This window comes from Aegilops tauschii, chromosome 1, assembly GCF_002575655.3.
Source record: "Aegilops tauschii subsp. strangulata cultivar AL8/78 chromosome 1, Aet v6.0, whole genome shotgun sequence".
In the NCBI taxonomy this organism is placed as follows: Eukaryota; Viridiplantae; Streptophyta; class Magnoliopsida; order Poales; family Poaceae; genus Aegilops; species Aegilops tauschii.
This window is the reverse complement of record NC_053035.3, coordinates 334,058,901-334,075,508: the sequence shown is the minus strand read 5'-3', so window position 1 is coordinate 334,075,508 and position 16,608 is coordinate 334,058,901. Positions and strand designations below refer to the sequence as shown.

The window sequence follows — 16,608 nt, the reverse complement described above, 5'->3', positions numbered from 1 at the left end:
CCCCACGGGCGCAGGCGCGGGCCCCTCTGCGTCGGCCTCCACGGGAGCGGCCCCTATGGGCGCGGCCGCCCTGCCCCCGGCCCCTTGGGCGGTTTCTCGGGGGACCCGGCTCCTCCTGCGGCGGGCGCTGCACCGGCCGTGACGGACCCTTCACCACCCTCGTCCGTTGCTCCCACCGTGGTCGACCCGCCCCCGCCGCGGTCGACCCGTCCCCTGCTGGCATGATGACTCGATCTCGCGCCGGTATCCACCGACACAGCACGCACTACGCCGCCGACGAGTATGCGCGCGTGGTGTCGACCTCGTCCTCTCCATCGTCACCCATCCCCTCGTCCGCACGCGCGGCCCTTTGTGATCCACATTGGCTCGCCGCGATGCGCGAGGAGTTCAATGCGTTGCAGCGCAACCGCACGTGGCATCTTGTTCCGTGGCCCCCTCGTGCCAACGTCATCAGTGGAAAATGGGTGTTTTGCCACAAGACCCACGCCGACGGTTCTCCCGAGCGCTACAAGGCTCGCTGGGTGGTGCGCGGCTTCCGCCAGCGCGCCGGCATGGACTTCACCGACACCTTCGCCCCGGTCGTTAAACCAGGCACGATCTGCACGGTGTTGCAGCTGGCGATCTCCCGTGCCTGGCCCGTGCATTAGTTGGACGTTTCCAACGCCTTTCTGCACGGCCACCTCACGGAACGGGTCTTCTGTGAGCAGCCGACCGGCTTCGTGACGCCGAGCATCCCGACCACGTGTGCTTGCTCTCTCGGTCTCTCTATGGACTGAAGCAGGCCCCCCGAGCGTGGTAACAGCGTATGGCTGGGTTCTTGCAGCAACTTGGGTTCCGCACCACCCGCTCCGACGCTTCTCTCTTCATCTATCATCGGGGCACTGCTACTGCGTACCTGCTGCTCTATGTTGATGACATCATCCTCACGGCATCCTCGCCTGGGCTTCTTCAGCAGCTCACGACTCATCTTCGTGATGAGTTTGGCCTCAAGGATCTAGGAGCGCTGCACTACTTCCTTGGCATTGAGGTTGTTCGTCGTGCCGATGGGTTCTTTCTGCATTAGCAGAAGTACGCTCATGAGCTTCTTGACCGTGCGGGTATGCTTAACTGCAAGCCCGCCCCACGCCGAAGGTCTCTGCTTTGGAGGGTTCCCCTGCGCCTGAGGCCGCGTTCTACCGCTCCATGGTCGGCGCCCTGCAGTACCTCACCCTCACTCGGCCTAACTTGCAGTATGCAGTCCAGCAGGTGTGCCTTCACATGCACCCCCCGCGTGACTCCCACTGGACTCTGGTGAAGCGTATTATTCGGTACATACGCGACACTATGACCCTGGGACTCACTCTGACGGCATCCTCCTTTATCGACATGGTCGCCTACTCCGACGCCGACTGGCCCTCAGTCTCCCGCTCGAGTACCGAGGCGGAGTATCGGGCAGTAGCTAATGCCGTTGCTGAGTGCTCTTGGCTCCGTCAGCTGCTCCAGGAGTTGCTTTGTGTGGTCCCTAAGGCCACGATCGTCTACTGCGACAACGTCTCCGCCGTCTACCTCTCCGCCAACCCCGTCCATCATCGCCGTACGAAGCATATTGAGCTCGATATTCACTTCGTTTGCGAGCAGGTGGCCCTTTGGGAAGGTTCGTGTTTTGCACGTTCCTACCACTCAGCAATTTGCCGATGTTATGACTAAGGGACTACCAACCCCAGTCTTTGAGGAGTTTCGGTCCAGTCTCTGTGTCTCCGGCGACGCTTCGACTGCGAGGGGGTGTTGAGCGTACGTTGTCCACCGCATGTGTATAGGACTTGGGTCTGTATTTATACTGTTGTATCTCTCTGTCTCCCCCTCGTATATTTGTACATCTTGGGAGACAAGTAGAGGCCGGTCCACCCTGTACCTATATATGTGCGTCATGCACACGATCAATGAACTATTGATGCATGCAATCTCCTCCTTCCAACTAACAGAAAGAAACAGTCATAGTGCGCATCAAGCTTTAAAAAAAAAGTTGTGCAACCAAGACTTCCTAGAGCATCGATTTTGTTATTTTTGCCCTGAGCTCCACGAACATTATTTCATCATGAAATTCTACACGCAGAAACTCCATGTCCAAAAAGGACATGTTAGTGTCAAGCCTAATAAAAACTTCGTACACAAAAATAATAATAAAGTTGCGCTGCGCTACACACTTACTTGGTACAGTTCTTGAATTCAAATCATGAAATCCTCAACCCCCCGAGCAATGGGAGAGGCAGCATTTTGGCTCAGTGCTCTAAAAAGGCAATTTTCGAGGCGTCATTTTCCCCACACAAGCCACACAATTTATCCTTTTTTGCATGAAAATTTACATGTACATGTGTAATATAATTCAGATTTTGACATATAAGAAACGTCAAAAGCACAGTATCCCCATCTCCACTCTTTTAGGGAACACACCCAGGCAAAAAAATAGATAAAAACTCTCAAACTTAGCATTCAAATAAAATGACACTTTTATGTTAGAACAGAATGTTGATCCGCACAGGCTGACTAGTTGACGAGTACTCCCTCTGATCACTTCTCTTATATTTCTTTACGGAGGAAGTACTTAACTGCTTTTATGTTAGAACATAATGTTGCTCTGCACTACTTCCGTCGGAAGTTTATATGGGTTCGTGTTCCGGTTCAAGTTTGACAATCAATTCGACCAATAAAACATGAGTTATGTACCACAAAAATGCCTAATGGAAACATTTTTATAACACATGACATTCATAGTTCGGTCAAAATGGTCAATTAAAAATCACGAAATACAAAAATGACATGTAAATTGGGATGGCTGGAGTACTACTCAAAATAAAATAAAAATTCAAAAATAAGACGGGACATGACAAAGGGGGTTGCTGTTATTCTTTTCACCACCTTCAACATGAGCAAAGCAGCAATGCAGGAAGCACGACTAGGCATCAGTCCTCATTTTTGGCAGGTGATAATATTTCACCTCATGCAATAGAAGCTTGCAAGAGCTCGACCCAAACCAAAAGAGTAGCAACCGCATCAAACCGGTCAAGAAAGAGCAATCTGCCTTCAGAAGGCTTCACACCCTGTTGCAATTTTCTAGAGTTCAAATTATATATTCCCTTCTATGATGTGATCAATTGCCTTCTACAACGGTTATGATTTTCTGAAGAATGGTGCAATATAAGCAGCGCTGGTACAATGCTGTGGCATTTGCCAACAAAGCTATAGCAAAACTCAAATCCGCCACGAAAACACCAGTCACCACAAGTTTCAGTGCTAAGATAGGAACTTTGTCGCAAGTACTGACGGTGATGAACTCTGACAAGGATCAAAAGCCCAAATCATGGGTGCGGATAGCCAGGGGGGTCCCATGGCCCAGCACCGTAGCGTTTCTCTCTGTAAGAATAGCCGCTGTCGTAGATGTCTTGCAAGCCCATCCCAGGAGTTGTCATAGGTGGTCCGTAAGCTCCATGGCCGCTGAAACCTAATATTATGAGTATGATATAGGTTAACCACAACAGATTTCGATGACTTGGATGCAAGTGAGGAAACAAAACCTACCAGGAGGCCTTCTCTTCTCAATCTCAGCCCTAAGCTTCTCAGACTCCTGAGCCATAGTTACAAGGTCCTTTTCCACTGCCTGCACCTGTGCCATCAGCTCTGCCTTTGCATTCTTTTCATAATCAAGAGCGGCCCTGCAGTGATATTAATAATTAGCTACTCTTACACTAAAATACAAAATTAAATTCCTCATCTGAGCCACCAACTTAGATTGACAAAAAAACAGCAGGCTGCATCTACTAAACCAGAAACTCAAACCAGAATGGTTCAATACCTGGTACGAATTAGTTCCTGTCGCAGACCATCTCGTTCAGCTACCATGGCAGGTATGCGCTGCTTTTCAGAGTTCTGATGCTCAACCTCCTTTGTTAGACCCTGCACCTTTTCAGTCAACTCTTGCCTCAAAGACTGCAGCGTGCCTGCTTCAGATCGTAGCTGCAAGGCATGTTGCCTATGGGGTTCTAAAGAGCGTAGCTCAGCTTCCAGCTTCAGGTTCCTCTGAGTCAGCTCCCTCGATTCAAGTTCTTTCTCTGCGCGGAGCTTAGGTATAGCCTGACTTGAGGAATAGAGATCTTCTTTCAAATGAGACATTGCTTGCCTGAGTCCAACAATTTCATCCACCAGATGTTGGTTGTCATCACGGATTCTGCGTATCTCATCACGGCGGCTAGACAGCTCTCCCTCAAAGCGACGTGGTGAGATAGACCTTTCTCGTGCAAGTCGAGGAGGACCATCACAAAATCCTCGTGGTTCCTCATAGTACTGGCGACTTATGCGGTGCTTCCCTGCCATTTATAGCCCTGTAAAGAATAACCGGAATGTTAAGACAAGAGAATAAGAAACTCACGTGTCAGAAATGACTTTTAGAACCACATAAGTGGTTGGTTTCCTCATTGTTTTGTTTGGCGATTGTTGAAACATGACGTGTGCCACTATGTATTTGTCCTATATTTGTTTCCTGATTTATTTATTTTTCCAAAAACAACATGGGACACACAAGTGTGTTGCCATAAATGAGACAACTGACACACACAGTCGCTCAGCCAGCGCCTGTCTCAGTTTCAAATTATGAATCGTTGTCAACTTGGTAGTAAGATTGCCATTAACTTCATTGATATTTTAGCATCTATGTACAAGACGGTTAGCCTTTGCCTATGAAGAATGCATCATTAGTAAACATTTAAGGAAACATAACCCTCATTGCACACAACCTCAGAAGAACAGCATTGATTACTTCTTTTGAGCTTAAGCATCTCCAGAAACAGGCTTATGGATTGTGGTGGAAATAAGCTCCAGTAGGGGGAAGCTCTGAAAAACTGTTTTTCATTTTCTTTTCGGCTTACAGAATTCAGGCTTCTTTTCTGTGTTAACTAATGTAAAGTCTACAATGTCCCTGAACTTTAATCACATCTTTTTGTTAGATAATTTCGTTTTTTCCATTATTTAACCGCAGAAGCAAAATAAAATAAAATTTCAACATAACAGAATTTCAGTTGTGTCCTATTTTGACATAAGCAATAAGTTGCGCGCATCACACATGCTTTTCGATTGCACAATAGGCTGCATTAACAGTCATATGCGAATCAGATACATCACATGGCAGTGATGGCACATCCCCCAAATTCAAATTCAGATGACTTCAAACTATAATTAAATGAACGAATGCAAAAAAAAAGTAGATGACAGCCATTCTTGTAAGTTCTAACAAAAATAGCTTAACTCGAGCATGAGTACGATTCCCAGGTACAAAAACAATCATGTAATGCTATAAAGGAGAAGACATGCCCTCGACCAACTTTTTCCTGCGGTCGAGCTGGTCGGCAGTGAGCTAGAGGCCGAGGTCGAGCTAAGCAGCACCTAACTGGAGGTGGAGGACGAGCTGGAAAGCGGCAACACATGGGTCGACGTCGAGCTAGCCTGTAGCGAGACGAGGTGGATGCATTTGGCAGCGTCGATCTCCTAGCGTAGGAGACCCATGATGTTGTGAGAGAACAACGAGATAACCATGCAGGGTCGGGTTTTGGGAACAGGGAGGCACACGGTGGCATACGGAGCCACGGAGGTAATTTCAATTGATGAGGCGAGAAGCTTGGAAGACTGGGTCCGAGCAGTTTCCTGGTTTCAACAATTTTCTGGGTGGTGGGGAAAATATTTTCTAATGATAAGAGGCTCTGCATTTTGGGGGGTTTGAGCTCTCTTGGCAAAGCCCCAAAACAAGTGACCCTAATACATAATTATCACAGCATCGCAAGAGCAGATTGCTAAAGAACATCAACCAATTATCACAACAAAGCAATACGCATGATTAGCATTGGTTATCAGTTTATCACCAAACCACTATGATTCTCTAAAGATATCAAAAACCACATGGAGTTCTCTTATCACAACAGAAACAGGCTTTTCCTTGCATGCTGGCATATTTGGCTAATCCACAATGCCAAGATCTACAAACATATTCAGGCGTCTTTGGCAACTTCGCATTGCAATTTTGTCCATGACATATCTCTCGTGGTGCATAGGGCTAAGCTTAGGTTCATAGACAGGTTGCTCAGGTGGATTGCTTTTCTCCCACCTTAGATTAGTCTATGATCCTTGTATGTTCTGGCCTTGTTGATCTCTGTACATGTTATCTCTATAACATAAAGTTAAGGTTCTGGACTGCAACAACCTGACCGCTACAAGATATCAAACATATCAAGACTAGAGTACACAATTGTTTTCTTGCAGAATTTTAATTATCGCTGAACAAAAACTACTTGTACTACTATTTACCATCAACCAAATTGATACAGAGCGTAGCACTGCATCATCACAAAACAGCAACTTACGGGAAACAACTTACGCTATATCTGCCGTAGGGAGAGTAGTATGGCAACCAGCAGAACCCGAGCTTAATCGATCGCCTGGAGCGAGACGCCGGTGGCTGCGGCACCCCCAGCGGCAACGTTACCAGCGGCTGTCGGTGGAGGATCAGAGGGGAGGAGCAGTCGGGAAGCGGTGGCTAGCAGGGGAAGTCGCGCCCGCCCTGCGATGGAGCGGCGGAGGACCGCGAAGTGGCAGAAACGGCGGCGGCCGGAAGCCGCGCAAGGGCGCGCGGGCGCGGCGGCGGGGGTCGGGATAGGGACGGGCGCAGAGTATGAGAGAGAGAGAAACGCGTTGGGGGCTGCATTCGGCTTGTTTTGTGGCTAGGCATGTGAGCTGGCCGAGCCGAGCACGAGCTCAGAGCGACCCGAGCCCGAGGCTCGCTTTCCTTTCCGTTCTCGTTTTCTTTAAAGTTGAGTCAGGCTCGGCTCGATTTTGAGGAGCGGGGCCGAACAGAGCCACCAGCCCGTTCAGCTCGGCTCGATTTTAAAGCCAACTCCAACGGGATCACCCAAATCGATTGTACTTAAATGTTCAGGGTGGTAAGAACACTCTTAGCCATCTAAGAGCATATACAGTCGGATTCGGCAAATCAAAATCCCTTAAATGCTCGCGGATGCGTCCAACAGTAACAGCTCACATCTCAAAATTTCCTTCTCTGCATCTGAGTCTTTCATATTTCATCCCCTAGATCCATACAAAATCAACGAAAAATGACAAGGTGATGATGAACATTATCCACAATAAAGGCGAGAATGAAGATGGTCAAGTGCATGACTCACAACCAAAGCAAGAGTCACCACTGGGCACCCAGCTGTCGGACACTCCGCAGGTGTACACTAAGCAGCCATATTTTGAGTCGGACAACGACTGGCCGCAGGGTGTCGGTCTAAAGAATAAGAGAGGAACCGCCTATTCGAACAAGGAAGATGAATTGATATGTGAAGCATGGTTGGTCACTAGTATGGATCTGTTTCATGGCGCGGAGGAAAGGGCACGCCATTTTGACAAAGTGTGCATGATTGGTTTCATGACCAAAAATGCTACGATCCCTACCGCGCGAAAGTGAGCCATGATCGCAATCTGAAGTTGCTAGTCCTCTATATGTATATTGTCATCAACATCAAAATATAATTAAGGGCATAATTGCACTTTTTCACTTCAACAAAATACATACCCCATCTGTCTCAAAATAAGTGTTGCTGATGTAGTATAATTTTAGTACAAAGTTGTACTAAATCACCAACACTTATTTTGGGATGAGGGAGCATGTAACAGTTCACAAACTCAGGACATGATAATATTTGTCCCACCAACCACTCATCCTAAGAAAACATATCACATAATGCTCTCCTAAGGCCCATAAAGGTGACTTGACATGCGATAGATGTTTGCACATCACCAGTGAAGAATTACACCACAACATAATACCACAACATTGAACTTTACTTAATGTGATATGTTACAAGTAACAAAGTTTCTCCCAAGTCCTCAAGAATGCCACGAACAACTCAACAACACATCATATTTGATCATGATCAGTGGGGTAATGATATGAATAACAATATAAACATGCAAATTTTCACCAATAAATCACTAAGCATCAACAACCAAACATCAAATAACACAAGGAAGTGATCTCAACAACAAATCCGAGGTAATGGTTTTATAGATTGGGAAGTAGGGGTGTATGGAGGCGATGATGGAGATGGTGTTCGGCGATGATGTTCCCCATGAACGGAGTGCTAGTGATGTCGATGGCTTTGATTTCCCCCACCCGGAGGGGAAGCATCCCGACAGATTAGCCATACGAGAGTGAAAAGTACCCCTCTTTGTTTCTTCCTCGAAGATGGCAGCGAAAAATCAATTATTTTTAGAAGTTTTAGGGTAATATAGGACCAAGAGTGCCAGAGAGAGGCGGAGACATGCCCTATGGGCCCCGCGCGGCCACTTGGAGGGACAGATTCGTAGAAAGAATAGTTCTATGACTCTTTTTTCGCAAAAAACACAATGTTTATGATAAGTATTTTTTTGCATAAACCACTAACCGACGAATTAGAGCGCTTTGAACACTTTGACAGGTGGGTCCCACTTGTCAAGAGTTGACTTGGCAAAAAACGCCATGTGTGTGTGCTCCTCTGTTATGCATTAATGTGTTACATACAATTTTGTGTGCGTTGGGAGGGGCAGTTGGGGGCGGCGGCCTTCGCCAGAGTCCGGCAGTGTTCCTTATGGAGCCGCCCGAGCACCTAGAGCTTCCTCTTAGACTAACACGGCATGCACGCGAGCGCGTCCTCCTCGTCACCTTCCGTCGACAAAAGCTTGCCGCTAGAGGTCGACAGACAGGGAGACGTTGAAGTTCTGCCGCTAGAGCGAGCTTCAATGGCGAGTTGAGGCGAGGCTCCCGCACTTCATCTTGTCCTCCAGGGATGTATCAGCTCCCGTCGGGCCCGACCGCACTTCTGGTTCCGTGCCGAGCCGCACAGCTAGCTTCCGTCACCATGTCACCGAGCTACCACAGACGAGCAGCTCGTCGCCTCCCCATACCCATCACAGCATGCACCCCAAAAACACGAATAGAGCACAGGAAGGCAGCGCGCACACAAGCACACGTCACTCACGCACACCGGCAGGAGCTCACCACGGTGTCCAGAGCAGCGATTCCTCCGCCGCACACGAGCCCCCCGCGACTTCGCCCTAGCCTTCCATGGCTTGCCCACTGCCGTAGCTCCTGCACGCGTCACAGGATTTGTGGTCGAAGCCGGTTCTTGCACACGGATTGGTACCGGTTGCCGCAAAGATGTGTGGTCGAAGCCGTCAAGTAAGAGGCGGCCGAGAAGTGGCGATGCGCGGGGAACCGGATCCTCTAACATTCACAAGGAATGTTAGAGAAGTTACAATACCATAACTTCTTTCTATCCGTATGATTAAGCTAAAATTACTTAAATTAATTTATAAATTGATGATCTACTATGTACATTTATAGTAACTACATACAAACATCTATTATACGTATCAACAGTAAACAATCTGCTAACAGTCCCTAACTTTTCTTCTTGAATTTACACTAGACTAGCACTGTAGCATGGTGACTTTTTTTGTGAATGTTAGAGGATCCGGTTCCGATGCGCGGTGCACGAGTCGCAGTGCTCGCTCTGGTGCGGCTTGCTGGTCGGCCGGCCGCAAGGGCTCGCGGTGCGTGCCTGGCTTGAGCCCTGATCCCTATAGAGTGGGGCAAGGCGGATGGGGTGCTAGCGAGCGGCGGGCCGTGCGGGACATGGCAGCAGGGCGTCACGACGGAGACGAAGCCATGACGGGAGTCGAGGAGGAGGGAGCGCGGCGGGGAAGTGAGAGAGAGGATGGGATGGCTGCCCGAGGGGAGGGATGGTGGTGATGGCGGAGGACTAGTCAACGCACAACGAGCGGGCCCCACCTGTCATATGTGATGGGTTCTTCCGTTCATGCATTTCACTCCATCTGCAAGTGACCAAACACGGCCGATATATCTCCCGAACCCAACCGCAGAGGCAGCATCAATCAAACCCTCACTCCCAACAATCCGGCGTTACTTCCCCTTTCTCCCTCTTCCCCTCCACCTTCCTTCGCTCCTCACCGAACAGACCGTCCTCCTCATGGCAACAGAACCTCTGCAGTGCAAGGTACCTCCCCCAAACCCAGCACTGTCACTCTCGCTCGCCGTGCTGTTACTCGAGTCTTACCCTCCAGGCCTCCTTGATTTCTTGGCGTGCAGACTCTGGTGCTCCGGGTGTCCATCCACTGCGAGGGATGCAAGAAGAAGGTGAAGAAAGTGCTGCAGGGCGTCGATGGTGTGTCGTCGGTTCTCCAACATTTTCACTCTGCTGTCTTCACTTGTCCATCTATTTTGCTTGCTCCTGTGAAAGGGATTTTCCTCTCATTCCATAGATTCGCCTTTTTCTGAAGGCGTGTACAGATGCGACATCGACGCCCGGAGCAACAAGGTGACGGTCGCCGTCACCGGCAACGTCAGCGCCGACGCCCTGCTGAAGAGGCTCCGCAGGTCGGGCAAGAACGCCCAGCTGTGGCCGGAGCAGCAGCAGCAGCAGCAGCAGCAACTGGCCGTAGGAACCCAGAGACACGGAGAAACCAAGAACGACGCCATCCAGCCAGACAAGCCCGGTGGCACTGGCACCGCCCACAAGCCGGCGTCCGGCGACGAGGGGACAAACGCCGCAGACAAGAGCAACTCCAAGGCCACCCATGAAGAAGATCCCAACAAAGTCGTCCGCGAGACCGCGAAGCCGGCTCAAGACGACCCGGCGAGCACCAATGCGGACGCCGACGGCAACGACGCTGTCAGCCATCGCAGCAAGGAGCCCACGGCGGAGCAATCCAACGGCCCCGAGAGGAAGCGGAAGCAGCTGCGGCAGGAGGAGAAACCGGTAGATGCCATCGCCACGGTGGTGGTGGCGGCAGCATCGGACCAAGGCAGCCACACTTGCCACTCACCACCACACCTGCAGCAGCAGCAGCCGCCCCCGGTGCACGTCCTGAGCTACAGCATGGCGCGGCCGAGCGCGAGCGCGGCTTACTACGCCGCCGCGCCGGCGACGGCAGCGCCAGGCGCGAGGTCCCTGCCGCCGCAGGAGCTCCCGTACACGTACCCGCCGTGCTGCCACTACTCACAGCCGTCGCCTTGGGCGCCGCAGACGGGTGCGGCATCGCCGGCGCGCTACTCCTACGCCGATCTTTTCAGCGACGACAATGCCAACTCCTGCCGCGTGATGTGAGGGAGCTGTAAGAATTGGCTTAACCTTAATTTACCGTCAAGTTAATTGCAGTTAGTCGAGTCTATCTAAGGATAGTTAGTAGATTGTGCTACTACTAGTAGAAACATCACGAGGTTCTGATGTTCATCACACGTCCAGGCTCGAAGCAGTTTGTAAGGTGACATTTCTTGTGCTTGTGATGACCCAACTTTGTAAAATTGTCAAGGCAACCTGGCCATCAGTGCCTTTAATTAATCAGGTTTCTCTTTTCCTCTTCTCATTTCCTTGTTGCATCTAGATGTAAATTATTTGCCAATTGTAGTGAGATGACTGCCTTGGCATGAATCCTGAATTTCTCCCAAACTTGCCAAAAAATTAAATACTGCCAACAAGTCCGTTCAAGGAAGGGTAGTTTGTCATGAGCTCCGTGATCCGATTGCATGAGGGTTGGTTGGAATGTGATGATTTGGCAATCACAGTTTTGGTCAACAACATGTTCATGTCAAGACCGACTTAACTGCCAACTCCAAAAAGAAAAAGAGACTGACTTAACTGAATCAGTGTTTTATGTCACGTAAGAAACCTGCATGATGTGGATTGACAGGACTGGAAAGACCGTAGTGAACATGTTGCTTCTGATTGCCACCGAATCGAGACAATACTTTCCATGCATTAACCTGATCATAATCATAAAATTTCACCATTTGTGATTTACCCTGACTTGTCCCTTCTTAATACATTTTTCATGACTTCAGAAAAGGGCAACAAGAGAAGGCTAGAGTTGACAGTGTCCTCTTCCTCATTGAATGGCCTCACCAGAGCAACCACCCAGCAAAAGCAACACTAGATTCACCTTTTGGCACGGCAGGATATGCTGAAGCCAACATGGCAAAGTGCATTTATAATGCTGCAGAGGGCAGTGCATGGGAAGACCAGCTTTGGCCTGGGGCATGGTGCAGCACGACGACCATGACCACCAGAGCCCAAAGGCCACCATGCTCAAGCAGAGATTTTGCATCCACAGCTCAAGACATCTACTGCTGCTAGTACAGCTTGTTAGGATAGAGGCGACAAATGTGAGAAATCCATGTTCGAGCAAAGTGCAACAAGCAGCTTGAGCAGCCGAGCATGAGCTTTGTCTCTTGTGGTAACAAACAGGCAGTAGAACTAGCAGCATGGTATGGGCTGCACACTCTGACAGTTATAATGGTGGCGTCTCAAGGACATGGGGGATCCGAGGCTGTGGTGAGACGGCAGTGAGTTTAATGGTGGGTCCACATGAACAGAACTGGGAAGCGAGTAAATGGAGTAGGACTGTAGAGCTCAGAAATTCAGCCTTTGCTTTCTCGAAAGAAATGTTAGATCGAAACTAGGAGTTGTCATAGTCTGAATGCCTAATCCTGGACATAGTAGGGGCATGCCTGTTTCACTGAGCTCCTATAAGATCAGGCAACAGGTCTGTTTGCTACTCCTTTTTCCTCATGATAGAGCCTTGGAGTTAGAGGGATCTTAAGGAAGACTGGGAAATGGTGTTAGCTTCAACAAGCGACTGTCTGTCACAACCTGAATTAAGCCTCACCAGATCGTGATTTCAGCGGATAATCACTCCCGTGATTTCATTTCACCCTCCTGGAATCGATACATCACCTACGATCGTGTAGCACGGTAGGGCCGGCCATAGCCCACAGGGGAGGGAGAGACATTGCTCCTCCAATCGCGCGAGCAAGTGCAGCTATGGCCGGCTGCTTAGCTTACAGGAGTCTTGTCATGTCAAGCCGATGGCAGGCTAGGCTATCAGCCCAGCGGCATGGCATTGCTACAGCCGGCTAACGGAAGAGGAATCAGGGCCGGGCAGCGGCGCAGGTCAGCGCATGTATGGTCACCCATGGACAACAGGTAGCCGTAGCGGCTCTCTCGGCAGGAAGCCAAGCCTCCTACCGAGTAGTAGAAGCTACTATGCATTTATGCTGAGCCCACGAGAAGACACGTCCAAAGCAGAAAATAGAGTGGACCTAGCCAGTATCAAGTGCTTCGGCAGCTCACATGTTCCCATACTGACCGTTGGATCTGAGATTCAGGATGTACACATAATTGGGTGACTTTTTTTTTTAGAACCAAGGCTCAAGAAGAGCCCGGCTTTGAATTAACAAAGCTATCAACCGGCCAGGATTACAAGATCACCAACTTACAAGAAAAAGCAAATAGAAGCAAAGCGGATGATACAAGGAGCAAAGCGAAACACACTCAAAGGCGGCAGCAATAGCAAGCAGAGGCCACGCCATGCTGCGGCCATCACCCTACAGGACGACCTACACCAACAGGACTAACTACGGACTCGAGAGGATGCACCACCGCGCAAGCTTCGTGATCGTAGCCAAACTCAAAGACAGTAATGGACCGAACCTCCTCTGGAACTGCCACTGCAAAGGACCCCTGCCCTCTCATCCTGGTTCGAAGGATGCCGCACCGGCAGCCGGCAACTCGGTTCACCCTAGAACCCAGATGGAAGACGTCCAAGCTGCGTATGGAGAAGAAACTAGGAGCAGACCCGCAAGCTCAGAACACACCACTCCGAGCACCGTCATCGTCCGCGGTTAAGCCACACCGAAGGGCAAGAGCTGTCGGCCACAGTCACAGCAAACAAGGGTAACAACGATGAGCAACTGAAGAAAAGGTATTGAAGCGCAGAGCCTAGCTGTCACCCGCCACCATCACATCCACAACCAGACTCTTTCGCCGCCACTGCGATCCCCGGACTGCGCCTCCAAGAAGGAACACGACACGGATGTGTCATCGCCGCCCGAATCATGGGACCTAGGCTTTCACCTAACAGGGGACGGAAGGAGGGGGAGAAGGATCCACACCACGGCCTCCAAGCAGGGGAACGGCTGAAAGATCGTGAATGTCGCCTAGAGGGGGGGTGAATAGGCGCTTTAAAATAATTACGGTTGAGGCTTGAACAAATGCGGAATAAACCTAGCGGTTAATTTGTCAAGCACAAAACCTACAACAACTAGGCTCACCTATGTGCACCAACAACTTATGCTAAGCAAGAAAAACTACTTAGGTGATAGCAAGATATATGACAAGAAACAATATGGCTATCACAAGGTAAAGTGCATAAGTAAAGGGCTCGGGTAAGAGATAACCGAGGCACGCGGAGACGACGATGTATCCCGAAGTTCACACCCTTGCGGATGCTAATCTCCGTTTGGAGCGGTGTGGAGGCACAATGCTCCCCAAGAAGCCACTAGGGCCACCGTAATCTCCTCACGCCCTCGCACAATGCAAGATGCCGTGATTCCACTAAGGGACCCTTGAGGGCGGTCACCGAACCCGTACAAATGGCAACCCTTGGGGGCGGTCACCGAACCCGTACACTTTGGCAACCCTTGGGGGCGGTCACCGGAACCCATCAAATTGCTCGGGGCGATCTCCACAACCTAATTGGAGACCCCGACGCTTGCCCGGAGCCTTACACCACAATGATTGAGCTCCAAACACCACCAACCGTCTAGGGCGCCCAAGCACCCAAGAGGAACAAGCTCAAGGGCACCAAGCACCCAAGAGTAATAAGCTCCTCAACTTGTAACTTCCACGTATCACCGTGGAGAACTCAAACCGATGCACCAAATGCAATGGCAAGGGCACACGGAGTGCCCAAGTCCTTCTCTCTCAAATCCCACCGAAGCAACTAATGCTAGGGAGGAAAAAGAGAGGAAGAACAAGAAGGAGAACACCAAGAACTCCAAGATCTAGATCCAAGGGGTTCCCCTCACATAGAGGAGAAAGTGATTGGTGGAAATGTGGATCTAGATCTCCTCTCTCTTTTCCCTCAAAAACTAGCAAGAATCCATGGAGGGATTGAGAGTTAGCAAGCTCGAAGAAGGTCAACAATGGGGGAAGAACACGAGCTCAAAGGATAAGGTTCATTGGGGAAGAAGACCCCCTTTTATAGGAGGGGGAAAATCCAACCGTTATGTGCTCAGCCCGCACACGAGCGGTACTACAACTCGGGCGGAAGAAGCAGGGAAACGGATCAACAAAACATGAACCTTGGGGCGGTACTACCGCTCACCCCAGCGGTACTACCGCTCGACCGGAGCGGTACTACCGCTTATAGGCGGAACTACCGTGCCTTACTGCAGCGCGACTACCGCTGAACCCGACACGAAAAGAGCAGACCCAAAATCGAGGCGGTAGTAGAGCGGTACTGGAGCGGTACTACCGCTTGACGCTACAAGCGGTACCACCGCTGCCACCGCGGTACTACCGCAGGGAGAAAAACAGAACTGCCAAAACTTCTTCATATGAGCTCCGAATTGAGCAAACTCAAGCTTATTGGATAGAGGAAGACGAGTAGCATCAAAACAACGACTGGTTATAGTAAGAAGAGGCAGGGGAGGTATGCCAACAAATAGAGGAGTGAAACCTCCAACCGAGAAGAACCGACATAACCTCCAACATCGAAAACATCATAGAAGATGTGAGTGAACTCCGTTTTCGATGAACTCGAGCTTGTCATCAAGATGACCATAAGCTCCAAAACTCACAAAGAGAAGAACCAAACAAGAACCAATAAAGATGATGCAAGGATGCAATGGTTTGAGCTCTCTATGAACGATACAATCAAGCTACTCATCGAGAGCCCCCCTTGATAGTACGGCAATCGATCCTATAACCCGGTCTCCCAACTACCATCATGAGACCGGTAAAAATAGAAAACCTATCAAGAGCAAACCTTTGCCTTGCACATGGTCCACTTGAGCTAGATGATGACGATCTTGATTCCCTAAAGATGGACCACCTTTCTTGATTGCGTTGGCTCGATGAAGACTAGTTGATTGCTCCCCCATACTCCACTATGGGTGAGCCACCCTTCCGCACATCTTCACAAGTACATTTTCACCACAATGGCTTCAAGCATTTGATCTCTTCGTGATGCTTTACTTGAACTTGCCCGCTTCACTTGAACTTGCACACCGCAACGTAACCCCACAAAGAACTCTCACTAAGACCATGGGTTAGTACACAAAGCGTAATTGACAATGCTTACCATACCATGGGATCGCTTGATCCCTCGGTACATCTTGTGCGCTTTGTGTGTTGATCAACTTGATTCACTCTTGACTTAGTCTTGATCAACCTTGACTCTTTCCAACTCTCTTCATTTGGATGATGTCTTGAAGGTAAACATGAATGATCACACAATCTTCTTCTTCAAGACATGCTTGCAATAAGCTCAACTCTCACATGACCAATCTTTGGATAATTCCTTAATAACACCTTGGTCACCACATAAACTCCTTGAAACCAACACATGGACTTCAAGAAATGCCTATGGACAAATCCTTCAAATATAACTCAAGGCAACCATTAGTCCATAGAGATTGTCATCAATTACCAAAACCAAACATGGGGGCACCGCATGTTCTTTCAATGG

General features: G+C 49.6%; 3 protein-coding genes across 4 annotated transcripts; 2 read left to right on the top strand and 1 right to left on the bottom strand.

Annotated features, from left to right (window-relative positions):
• The first annotated feature begins 224 nt into the window (after window positions 1–224).
• Window positions 225–647, top strand: LOC109746754 (uncharacterized mitochondrial protein AtMg00820-like). The gene has a single exon (XM_020305862.1). The coding sequence runs from the start codon at window positions 225–227 to the stop codon at window positions 645–647; it is 423 nt and encodes a 140-aa protein (XP_020161451.1).
• A 2,439-nt stretch (window positions 648–3,086) lies between these two features.
• On the bottom strand, window positions 3,087–6,799 carry LOC109746760 (protein FLX-like 3). Of its 2 annotated transcripts, none has more exons than XM_020305868.4 (4): window positions 6,398–6,799; window positions 3,830–4,355; window positions 3,556–3,689; window positions 3,087–3,478 (listed from the first exon to the last, which is right to left on the bottom strand). In XM_020305868.4, exons 2-4 carry the CDS (start codon window positions 4,345–4,347, stop codon window positions 3,336–3,338), a joined length of 795 nt encoding a protein of 264 aa, XP_020161457.1. In that variant the 5' UTR covers window positions 4,348–4,355; window positions 6,398–6,799; the 3' UTR covers window positions 3,087–3,335. The 2 variants fall into 2 exon arrangements, with proteins under 2 accessions (XP_020161457.1, XP_020161458.1); XM_020305869.4 differs by having other exon boundaries at window positions 3,087–3,471.
• A 3,108-nt stretch (window positions 6,800–9,907) lies between these two features.
• On the top strand, window positions 9,908–11,432 carry LOC109746761 (uncharacterized). The gene is made up of 3 exons (XM_020305870.4): window positions 9,908–10,076; window positions 10,169–10,244; window positions 10,360–11,432. The coding sequence occupies exons 1-3, from the start codon at window positions 10,050–10,052 to the stop codon at window positions 11,184–11,186; spliced, it is 930 nt and encodes a 309-aa protein (XP_020161459.1). The 5' UTR covers window positions 9,908–10,049; the 3' UTR covers window positions 11,187–11,432.
• The last annotated feature ends 5,176 nt before the right edge of the window (window positions 11,433–16,608 follow it).